Raw genomic sequence first — 11,832 nt, 5'->3', positions numbered from 1 at the left:
ACACTCAGCTAATACCTGAAAAAATTTATCCTCAAAGAAGCAACTAATCAAACCCAAATGTGGTGAACACTTTTTGGCCAATTATGTCCTCCATGCAAGTTTCTGGAAGACATCGAGAGTCAAAGGAAGCTTTTGCATTCTCTCTAGCAATCCTCTGTTCTCCACAATGCTGGAGTAGTTCCCCATAAGCTTTCACCGAACTAGCTGAGAAGTCTTTCATGGCCTCAAAGATCATTTCCAAGCTGAGCTGCACACTGCTTAATCTTGCCGTATGGCCTTTAAATGGCCATTGATAAACGGGGAGACCAGAATGGCCAGGCACGATAGCCAGCTTCTTTTTTAGAGAATCGATTTCCCTGTGAATATTTTTGGACTTCTGTTTTAGAGCTCTAAGCCATGTGTCCCTATCTTTAATTGCTATCGTCCGTTCATTCGGTTCAATGTTTTGCTGCTCCCACAGGTGGTGTATTGCAGCAGCAGAAGCCCGCATTGCGTCAAGCACCTCCCTCTCGGAATTCCAGTCCATAGCCTGTGACCAGCAGTTACTGACAATGAAAACAAGTGGAGCACCGATCCTTCTGGGAGAATAGGGAGTGACCCCATCTGCTGTTTCTTCAGGCTCATGATGAAGATAAAGTAGAAGCCATCCATTTAAGGCTTTGACATAGTTCCTCTGAGCATTAACCCAGGCAGAAAAGTTGCTGATCCATTTAAGTATCTCCATTTCCAACTGCATCATTTCATCAGCATGATCACCACTGAGCTTTCCACTAGAGATATCTAGATCTGATCTTTTAGCTTCTGATATGGCAAGACACTGCATATGATGGCACTCAAGCATAACATTCCACATCCTTATTAACCTGCCAAAAAATTATTTTTTCCTCTTAAGAAATAATAAAATTTCAAAGTACCATAAACATAAAAGAAAGCTAGGCCTTACATGCTGCTTTTTTTTTCTTCAAAATATTTCATTCCCGGCAAATGATGATTACACCATACTTGATATCAAATGTTAATAAATTAAATGCATGCAAAATGTAATTTGTGCATCATAAATCCTTTTCCTTAACTATCATCACAAATTACAAAAATTACACATGAGGAATTAATGCTCTATGAAAAAAAGCCATGAAAAAAAAGAAGATTTGCTATTTGCCTAAATGACAATATAATCATTCAATAAGGAAGAGAAAACTGTTCCACTCCCACTGAAGTGGAAAGTAAACCTGAAGAAATTCTCTAACAAAACTCTAGAGCCTCAAAATAAATTTCATCATTTGTGATATGTGGAATCTAAGGCTGGTAATAACAATACCATCAACTTCAAAGCTAAGCTGAACTATAACCAGGCTATATTAGTGAACTTCATTGCAGAAACTCTTTTGTGGGCACTACATTGTCAAACATGGACTAATCACAAGCACAATAGCATCTCCTATCTAGAGGTAAAACATATGTGAATTACAAGTTTCACCCTAACCAAACATGGAAAAGGACAGTAAAGAAAACAGTCGAACTAGATTCTTAAAATTTTAACCTAAAAAGTGTCTATGGATAAAGTAGATAATGAGTGTCAAAAATCGCATATACTATATTAAATATTCTGTGAAGTTAAAAATCAGAAAGAGTTATACCAGTCTTTCAAACAAAAATCCAGCTTATATCAGACGGATAATGTAGTTATGCAATCAGACTTGCACAACCAAGATGTTTGTGGAAAAATAGATACTGGTATTCATGTACCTAGTTGAACAATTACATGAATGTACTGCTGACAGATGCACAAAGTATAATGAAGACTACCATACCTTAGAATAAGTTCAGTTATCTGTGGCCACAATTCTTCATTCCTCAGTTTATTTATCTTTCCTGAAATTGACTCAACCACCTGAATGGATATTCCTATTTTTGTAGAAAAATTATTAATTATTTTTTCAGTGGAATCAATCTTGTGAGGGTTGCCACCACTTTTGACAAGGTTTGTCAACTCCTTATGGCTCTTATTAAGTTGCAGGCGCATTTTTTCCTCAGCCTGAAACACAAGATAGGAAAGTCTCAGTGACAACTCAATGACAAACTTAAATCAGCACACAAAGTTCTATCAACTGAAAGACCAGATGCAGAAATATTAGGAGAAATTTTCAGAACAGAGATAACACCAAGACAACACAACATGACTGGTAGTAATAAAGAAAATGACAAGAGAATATTCACTTGACCAACCAAAGAAAGAGGATGAATTACTGTTACATGCAAAATGTTGACATACGATGGTATGTCAACATTCTATTTAATTTTTAAGGCCTAAAAGTAATTAAAGCAAAAATATTTAATTTTTTAAAAAGCATATATTCTATCAGAATGAATGACTGGAACTTAAGTTATAATAGAAAACTTAGCAGAATATTGACTGATATCTTGACTGCTTATATGCTGACCAGTGTTCCTATAAGATTTTGGATCTTCTGTAAAATACCAAGTGCCAGATATAACACCAGAAGCTTTATTAGTCAAATATAGACATCATGGCATATAATGTAAGATACGATGAAAAAGGCATCCAAATTAGTTTGTCAACCACGACATTGGGAACTTGTTTTAGAACATTTTTAAGTCATCGGATAGATAAGAAAATGAGAAGATAAGGAAAAAATTAAATAAGATACTTAAACACATGATCTAACATTTCAAATTACTGTTATACAGATAGCTTGCATGTACACATTAGCCATCAAAGTCATAAGCTAATAACTCATCAAAAATATTAAAACCTTCATATATGGAGTGATGTAGAGCGGAAACAAAATCAAGAAAATACTACCAGAAAAAATTCTAGCAAACTGATATTGTAAGGGAGGACGAGAGAAATCAACTCCTTATAGCGAAGAAGACATTTACAATACTTAAGATATTATTTCTTGATGATTTCATAGGCTTAGAGGGAGCATTTATTTATATTACTTTTAGGCCTTAAAAACTAGTTAACTAGCAATATGGGATAAAAGAAACATAAAAATGACAAGAGGACAACTTTAAGCTTTTTGAAAATAGTCTTCTTTCTTGTTCCACATTAATCCCCTACACTCACCCTCGAATTTATGTCTAAATATAATAGATTCTCATTTGGAAAGTAGTCATATAAGTCTGCAACATTAAAGGTCTTTGAGATCCCCCAATCATCTGGTAAATCAATCATATATGCATTGTTATTGATTTTCTTTAAGACTTTGTAGAGACGATACTTCTTCGGCTTCAATTTGTTTTAAGTGCCTATGGAAAATCTCTCTTTTCACAAGTATATCATAACCATATCTCCTTCCTTGAACACTTTCTCTCTCTTGTGCTTATCAACTACTTCCTTGTACTTGACATTAGTAGCTTTCAACTTCCTTACTTCAGCTTGGGTGGATTATACTTGCTCAGCTATGTTGTTAGCTACTACACTCATCTACTATCCATATTAGAGTTTAAGGCATTCTATCTTTAATTGTAAATTTAGTTCGTTAACTACCTTGCTGTCTACTGGTCTTCTGATTTTGATAAATTACATCTAGATGAAAGGCATAAGAACTCATCAGTATACTCGGTTGCAGATCAAGTGCCTTGGATGTAGGTTTGGTATTATTGAAATAACAGTTGTTCATAGTTTTGGGGTAGTGTTGAATCATGGATTTTGTTAATAAAATCAATTAATGAGTTAATTGACTAATATGCGTTTTAGATAAGTAACACAGGAAATATTTCGATCATGAACCCGAACTATTAAAGAGCAAATTGTCGAAGCAGAAGAATCGAACGCTGTGCTGGCAAAGTATCATGTCGAAAATTAGACTTCGAGCTAGAGGATTTATTGGCGTGTCAAAGATTAAACTTCAATCATGGCATCGTGCAGGAAGGATTGGGTATTGCGCCAAAAGATCGGATGTCGTGGGAAAGTCGACGTGCCGATAGATTGAGCAATATGTTGAAGGAAAGAACGATGTGCCGGAGGTTCGGATGACATGACAGAATGGCATATAACATGGTGAAAGCTTCGTAATTATGCAGGATATATGGTTGAATTGTTAAAGTCTTGATCAAGATCTTTTTGGATCAAATTAAGTTGGTATTGGGCTGAAACTATGCCAACTTGTCAAGGAACCTATTCGACTTGAACTAGCGCTAAATTGGGCCTATTATAAGGCCAAATTAGTTGCCTAAATCAGGCTTGGGTGGTGGTACCACTAGGCCGAAGCGGTAGTACTGCTTGAGTCAGTCGAAAAGCTCTATTTGTACTTTTTTGATATTTTTAATGATAGTACCACCCATGTCGATGGTAGTACCATCCAGAGCGACGAAAGTACCGCCTTGGCCGATGATAGTATTATTACCAGAGCCATGATTCACGGCCTCATTACAATAGTATTATTGCCCAGTGCCAGTAGTAGTACCGATAGTACCTCGAAATTTCAGGGATTTGAATTTTTGGCTCTATTCTTGAAGTCTTTTGGAGTCTATAAATACCCTACTCAAACTTAATTGATGGTGCACCTATTCATGAGCACAAAAGTATTATAAACTCTCTCTTTTGAGTCGCTTCTTTCTTGAGTTTAGAAGTGATTTTAAGTTGTACGAGATAAGAGATATTGTAAAAGAGTGATCGTGGAGGTTTATCTCCTAAACCTATTAAAAAAAGAAAAGTTATAATAAGGGTAGTTAATCTTTATCCATTGGAAAGAAGATCAACAGCGAAAGTCAGTAACCTCGAGGGAAAAGGAATCAAGAGTGGACATAGGTCGAGAAGACCAAACCAATATAAATCGATTTGTATTCCTTCTCTTACTTTTTAATTTATTACTGCTTACTTATTTACTTTACTCGCAACCCTTATTCATATTTTTAATTAATCGTATTTTCAATATAGATTTATCGATCAAACTTTATAACTGATTCAAATTTACTATAGCATTATAGACCACCAAGTACCACCATCATTTTAAATCAACCCAATTTCAAAGAATTCCCAATCAAAATCAGAACTGAAAGCAAGAAAAGGAAGAAGTAAAATGCACTTTGAAAGATGCAGAAGCATACCCTCACTTCATGGTATAGCTTCCTCTCCCAATTGTACAGAGTCCGTAACGTGGAAGCAAGACTTCTATAACCCATTGCCTTATCATCTGTAAAGTTGGAAAAAAATTCAGAACTGGATTTAGTCAGTCATCGCATCCATCATCCTCGACGAAACCGATATTTTCATAAGAATATAATATTAGCATAGATTTCACTGCGGTGTTAAACAGATGATCTTTTTAGTTTTACCTTCGTACAGAGAATGCGCAGGGTGGTAATGGTGATCCCTTATCTCTAGCAATTCGGAAAGCTCTCTGGCGCACTGGGATGCCCTTTCAAACTGGGTCTTAATTGCACGAGCAACCGCCGAATCTCTCAGAAACTTCTTCGGAGCTGCCACATTCCGCTGTTCGTCCCGTCGTTTCTGAACCTCGTCAGCCACCACATTCTTATCGGCAACCTCAGAAGCCGGTGGACTTGAATGGTCATTCTTTGAGCCTTCCTCGACGTACTCTCTGTACGCCTCCATTCTTACCTGCTGATCTTCCTCTTCGAGGTCGGGGATCCCTTCCTCGTCCCTCAACTTTTGGTAGTTCGGGCTAGGGGTATGACGATAATAGGAGTTATTGTCAGTCTCGAAAAGGTTCAACAAGTCCCAGGTGGAGGTTCTCGGGGGCGAAGGGGGCGGCGGCGTTGCCCTCGAGGAGTAAGACTTGCCTAATGCCGATGACGCCATCGTCCTAGGCGGCGGCATCGCCGGCGGGCCAAAGGATCCACCCAGAGAGCCGTAATATCCAGGGAAATCGGCGTAAGGCTCAAAGGAGCCAACTTGGACGGTCTGGTAGCTCTGCGGTGGCCGCTCAAAGACGACGGAGGGCGGCGGAGGTCGGCTGCGGGCGTAGTGGATGCTGCCGAAGCCGCGTTGGCTGGGAACCGTTTTGCGGTGGTCGAGGTGGTCGACAGGAGAAGAGCCGCAGGAGTAGAACGGGGTACCGTCGTCGCCATTGTAGCAGGAGTCGGCCGGAAGGAAACTGACGCGGGAGTCCTGGTGCGAGTGGCGGCCGGAGGACACCAGCGAAGGCGGGGGGCAAGGCTCGGGCTTGCGGCAGACAGGGAGTGGGAGAACAGGGGAGGAGGGGGAGGAGGAGTAGGAAGGGGGTAGGAGGAGAACGAGGAGGCGGTGGAGGGCGGCGGAGACGGAGAGGAGGGAGTCAGAGTAGGCGGCGTGGGCGTCGGCGAGGGCGGCTCGGTGGTGAATGGCGGCCTCCAGGAGGTCAGTCCGGGCGCGGCATAGCGCCACGGCCTCCTGCTTCTCCACCTTCGACTCCGAGCAACCCATATACTACCTATCACTTGGACTCTTCCACAGATACCATTACTACCAACACAGTCGGTCTTCTTCCACCAACACACGACAGTTAGCTTGACAAGGACGAGGAAACACACACAGAATATTTATTTCTATATGATTTGTTTGATAAGAGAGAGAGAGAGAGAGAGAGAGAGAGAGAGAGAGAGATGGGGAGAGGGGAAGGAAGGAAGGAGAGTAGAGATTTCGGAGGTATAGGAATGGTTGGGCAGACCAACCCATGCATGAGACCGTTGTGAGAATAAATAATAAGAAAAAGGCAACGTGAAAAGGTGCAATAGAAGATTATATGGAATGAGATCATATCATAAAAAGAAGGTGCATGAATCCTTGATAGATACTTGACCCCTAAATATGACAGCTATAATATCTAATTCTGTAAGTAGATCGATGTTTATGATACTGAAATATGAAGAAATTATAATGGTAAAGAAATTATAATTAATTGGCTTCTACGTTTTTTGTCTCAACAATGAGAGTCACATAATGTGGAGAATTCAAATGAAAGCATCATATGGTCATTATATTTCAAATGTTACTATAACAACAATAAACCAACCATGATTATGATTATTACAAGGAGGATGATCTTAGTCCATAAAGGAGATGAAATCACCATATAAGACAAAAATAATCAAATTATACTAAGTTAAAAATTTATCTTTGCAAAAGAGTTTGTTTATATGAAAGTTGTAGACAACTTTGTTTATGTCCTCCGACGAAGTCTCGCGTCTCTCTTTTCTCTCTTATCGAATTGGTATTAGAATGATAAGTTTTTAATCTTGCTAAAGAAATTTAGGAAAGTTTGTATATGTTAAGAATATGGTTGGTTGAGGCCATCCATAACACTTTCTATCTATCAAAGGAAGAATATTGAGGTGTTAAAAGTTGTTATACTCGTATTTTTACCTATGATGATTAGTTTAGAAATTTCATAATTAAATTTAGGATAAAATTAATAAAAGGATATTTTGATAATTTGACTTAAATATGTTATTCCTCCTAATTAGGTTAGGAATATATTTTGATTAAAAATGATGAAAATTTAATGAAATTCCTAATTAGATTAAGATTGTAAATCAAGCTAAGTTAATTAGATTTGGACTCTTAAATAGATTATAGTTATATTTCACTGAAAATACGTGACATTCATCTTGTAAATATATCAGGACTCTCGGATCATAATGATACTAAGAGGAGACGATAAATTAGTGTTATAGAAATTTTTTATTTGACTTTAAAAATACGATTAAATATTATGAGTAAAGTAAATGAGTAAGCAACAACAAATTAAAAGTAAGAGAAGAAATACAAATTGATTTATAGCGGTTTGATCTTTCTGACTTATGTCCACTCTCGATTCCTCTTCCCTCGAGGCTATCGACTTTTATTACCGATCTTCCTGATGGATGAAAATTAACTACCCTTGTTATAGTTATATTCCTTTTAATAAACTTAGGAGAGAATCTTCATGCTAACTCTTTTACAATATCTCTCACCATTTACAACTTAAAATCACCTCTAAACTCAAGAAGGAGGAAGAAACTCAAACGATGCTCAAAGAGAGGGCTATAACCTTTCGCAAATTTAGAATTTGATGCTCCATCAATCTAAGTCTTATTAGGGTATTTATAGACCCCAAAATGCTTTAAAATAGAGTAAAAAATTTTAAATCTCCAAAAATTTTAGGATACCGACAGTACTATTGCTAACACCTGGTGGTACTGTCATCATAATTTTTGATGCCATAATATCAAACTTTTGGACAGTATCACCGTCATAAATTTTGAATTCTAGGTAATATCATCATCGCCCTAAGTGGTACCACCATCGATACCGCTGACAAGCACTGTTTGTATTTATCGATCAACTCAAGCAGTACATATCACCTCCTGAGCCTAGTGGTATCATCGCTCAAGCTAGCTCAAGGCCACTATTTTGATCCTCTAACGTGCGATCGGAGTCCAAGCCCATTAATTTTGTAAGGTCTAGACTGATCAAATAAGTCGTACACTATTAAATCCATCATCGTAGAACCTCAAAGTTTTGGGAGTCGTCTACTACTATAGCGGGCCAATGGTTCATTACTCATCGACCCATCCGGATAACTGACCCACAATCTTTGGCTTATTTTGTTGAGTTAGTGTAGCGGTGTCCACCCAACCAAGTGGTGCAAATGCGACGACCAAATGAGCAAACACTTGCTTGAGTCGCAGAGAGTCCAACAAGCTTACTTTAGAACATGATCCTAATGCAACAACTCTTACTTTGCAAGACTAAAAATATTAAGAACATTCTAATGCAATCGAATTAAATCTAGCAATTAATTGACAACTAATTATGTTAATTTAGGATATTAAATGGAAGTTAATATATGATCTAATTTGTAGATGATCTACTCGTACATCATATAGTACCTAGAATTATATCGTGATCAAGTTATGTATGTTGAATCCAATCAACCCGATCTTGATCCTCACATGTGGGATATTTTAGGGCATTATAAAAATTAAGATCTTGATTACCAAAAGTATTCCCCAATTATCCTTCTTAATATTATTGATCATCTAAAATGTTTATTTATGAAATTGAATCAAAAATAAATTATGCACTTCTGACTTTTGTTGATTGATATGACAAGTAGTTCTAGAAAAAAAATTACATGTGAAAAGAGCTAGGCACATTATGATGTGAAGCAATTCTATCTCACGGATGCATTCATCTTGATACTCTTAACGCATTACTGACATACAATAATTTATTTATGAATACATTTTCGTTTATATGAGTTTTTACTGACATATAATAATTTATCTATGAATATATTTTCATATATATGAGTTTGATACATGATAAACAAGTAATTTGTCTTATATATGCTTATGTATACTTGATGATTGAGGACAAATAAATTATTTACTTAGGTTGGATATGAACTTTGAGCCCAATGTGATAGGAGCTCTGTGACTCTCATGTAACAAATAACAACTATTGGATTAGATCCCTTATATCATCGTATGATTTTTATTATACATTTTTATTATCTCTCACTTTTCATCCAAAACCAAATTATGTATCCTCATCAATTTAAATGGTTCCATTAGATATAAATATATTAAAAAATCTAATTCATTGTCATTTCTGATAGGGGTGGTAATTACGATAAGACTCCCGTAACATCAGCTGACGCTCCGCGCCTCTGACAGACTAACAACACCTGGCCAGCATCGACCAAAACGCCAACGGAGGCCCATTAACGACCGCTCAGGCTTGCCTCCTCACGACACGCCAACCACAATGTCAGACGCCATCAGATGTATGATTCTGCTCCCTGCGGACAGGCGCTCCAGGTAACGCTAAACTCCAGTATAAATACCCCCGTGTTCTAAGCAAAAGGGGGGGGTGGGGGGGAGATCACGCCACTCCACATCACTAACTTGATCGTCAGAGAGGTTGGGCCGAGCTTCCGACCCGACCCGTGTCCAGGACCGGAGACGAGGCGCCTCATACCAGGCGTGCAGGCGAAGGGCTCCCAGGAGACGTTTGGGCGATTCCTCGACATTCAGACCCGAACGAAGCCGCGTCGGCCCCAAGACCACGGCTTAAAATTGTTTACACTAACAATCTCTATACAAATAAGCGACAATTGGATCCAGCGAAAGCTAAGTCGATGTCATGATCGGGCTAAGACGAGATCCAAACTAGGATTGGATCAAACGACCAATCCAAGTTAGTTGTTCTCTTCCTTCTCCTAAAATCGGTTTGGATTAAATGAAGCTTTACGAGTCATTAACTCTTGGAACACAAATATCATCATCATCATCATCACCGTAACATATAAGTCAATCAATGTGACATTTTTGCTGGTTCAATACATAAAACTAAAAATAAGGTTTTTTTTTATCATTTCACATTTTTACAAGGATATTATTGTTTTACGTTCCCTTTTTTTTGCTGCTTATTTTTCTCCGAAAAGAAATGTCTTAGAGGGCGGGAGTCAAAACGTTGAGGAGGGTGACCCTGACGTTGACCAGCGACTTGAAGACCAGCTCGCCGGCGCTCTCCAAAGACGGGACGCCTTCCTCCGCTTTCCCAAGCCTCTCCAGCGTCGTTCTCCTCCACTTCTCCTCCTCCTCTTCCTCTTCCCCTGCTGCCAACTCCTCTTTCTTCTCCTCAGGCGACGCTTTCTTGTTCGGTGGCTTCGACGTCGCTCTCGTCCTCCACCTGAGCACCGCGTTGGCCCATGCGAACCGAGACGGGGCCATCGCCGCAGCCGCTGACGATGCCGCCGCGGCCATCTCGGAGACGCCGAGGAACACCGCCGCCGACGCCTCCGCGGCCACGACGACCACCTCCCCTATGACCCTCGCCACCTCCGCCTCCTCTGCGTTGGCTGCCGCCCAGGTGGCGGGACCGGGCTGCGGCCTCTTCTTGACTTCCCGAGCGGCCGCCGCGAGCTCGGCCAGCTCCTTCCGAGCGCGGCGCTGGGCGCGGACATAGCACGCGAGGCGCCGCTCGTCGCGACGGCGGACTGCGACCTGTGCGGCTGCAAGGTCTTGCTTGAGGGCGAGGGTGGCGGAGCGGAAGGATCCGTGCGCGTCTGCGAGGCGAAGGAAGTCATCGAGGAGGCGGTCGGCAAGGGCGGGGGAGCGGCGGTGGCCTCGCCGGAGGGGTTCTTGCGCCTGGGGGAGCTGGAGGACGTCCGAGAGGCTGGCGAGCAGGAGGTGGAGGCGGGCAAGGCCATTACAGATCCAGTGGACCGCATCGGAGGCGGAGGAGGGTGAGAGGGGCCAAGAGCGGAGAGATTGGAGGTCGTCGGCGAGGTGGGCGGCGAAGGGGTGGGAGCGGGAGGGGAGACTGATGCATCGGGAGCGGAAAGCGCTTTTAGCGGCGGCCTTGAGAGCCGGGAAGGATTCTGACCGGCGGAACCTTCTCCCGACGACCATCTTTTCTCCTCCTCCTCCTCCTCCTCCTTTTATGAAGGAAGTGACGCAGTAGCAGAGTGAGGAGGTGGAAGGTTAGAGAGGCAGGCGAAGGAATGCATGGATGCAGGAGGGGGGAGGGGGGAGAGGTCTCTTAAGGGTGTCCTCTTCTTTGGGCTCGGCAAGCAGCTCTTTCTCGTGGTTGCTTACCCTTAGGATCGCTCCATTGCATCTCCCGGCCGGCCGAGGGAGACACGCCTGACGCAGTATACGCCTTTGGGTCAACTCCCAAATCAGCATGTCGGTATCCAAAGATTTGCTTTATTCTGAAAATATCAGCACATGCAATATACAGTTGGCAGACGTCAATTGGTCCAAATGTGGGTCCCAAAGCGCTGTCGAAGCCGTTACTCGAGGAAACACTAGACATTATAGAAGAAACATTATTGGAACGAACAATAATGAATAGGCCCTAAATGTTGAGTT

The 11,832-nt window shown here is 40.8% G+C and overlaps 1 protein-coding gene across 1 annotated transcript; it reads right to left on the bottom strand.

The window, feature by feature from the left end:
• Nucleotides 1-10,407: 10,407 nt before the first annotated feature.
• On the bottom strand, nt 10,408-11,370 carry LOC103970129 (uncharacterized). Its single transcript, XM_009383786.3, has one exon. The coding sequence runs from the start codon at nt 11,368-11,370 to the stop codon at nt 10,408-10,410; it is 963 nt and encodes a 320-aa protein (XP_009382061.2).
• Nucleotides 11,371-11,832: the final 462 nt, after the last annotated feature.

Source organism: Musa acuminata, chromosome BXJ3-11 (assembly GCF_036884655.1).
Source record: "Musa acuminata AAA Group cultivar baxijiao chromosome BXJ3-11, Cavendish_Baxijiao_AAA, whole genome shotgun sequence".
NCBI lineage: Eukaryota > Viridiplantae > Streptophyta > Magnoliopsida > Zingiberales > Musaceae > Musa > Musa acuminata.
Note: the sequence above shows the minus strand (reverse complement) of the source record. Positions and strands in the feature narration are given on the sequence as shown.

Excerpts from the sequence above, each read along its gene's own strand:
- LOC103970129 (XM_009383786.3), bottom strand. The coding sequence starts at position 11,370 with ATGGTCGTCGGGAGAAGGTTCCGCCGGTCAGAATCCTTCCCGGCTCTC.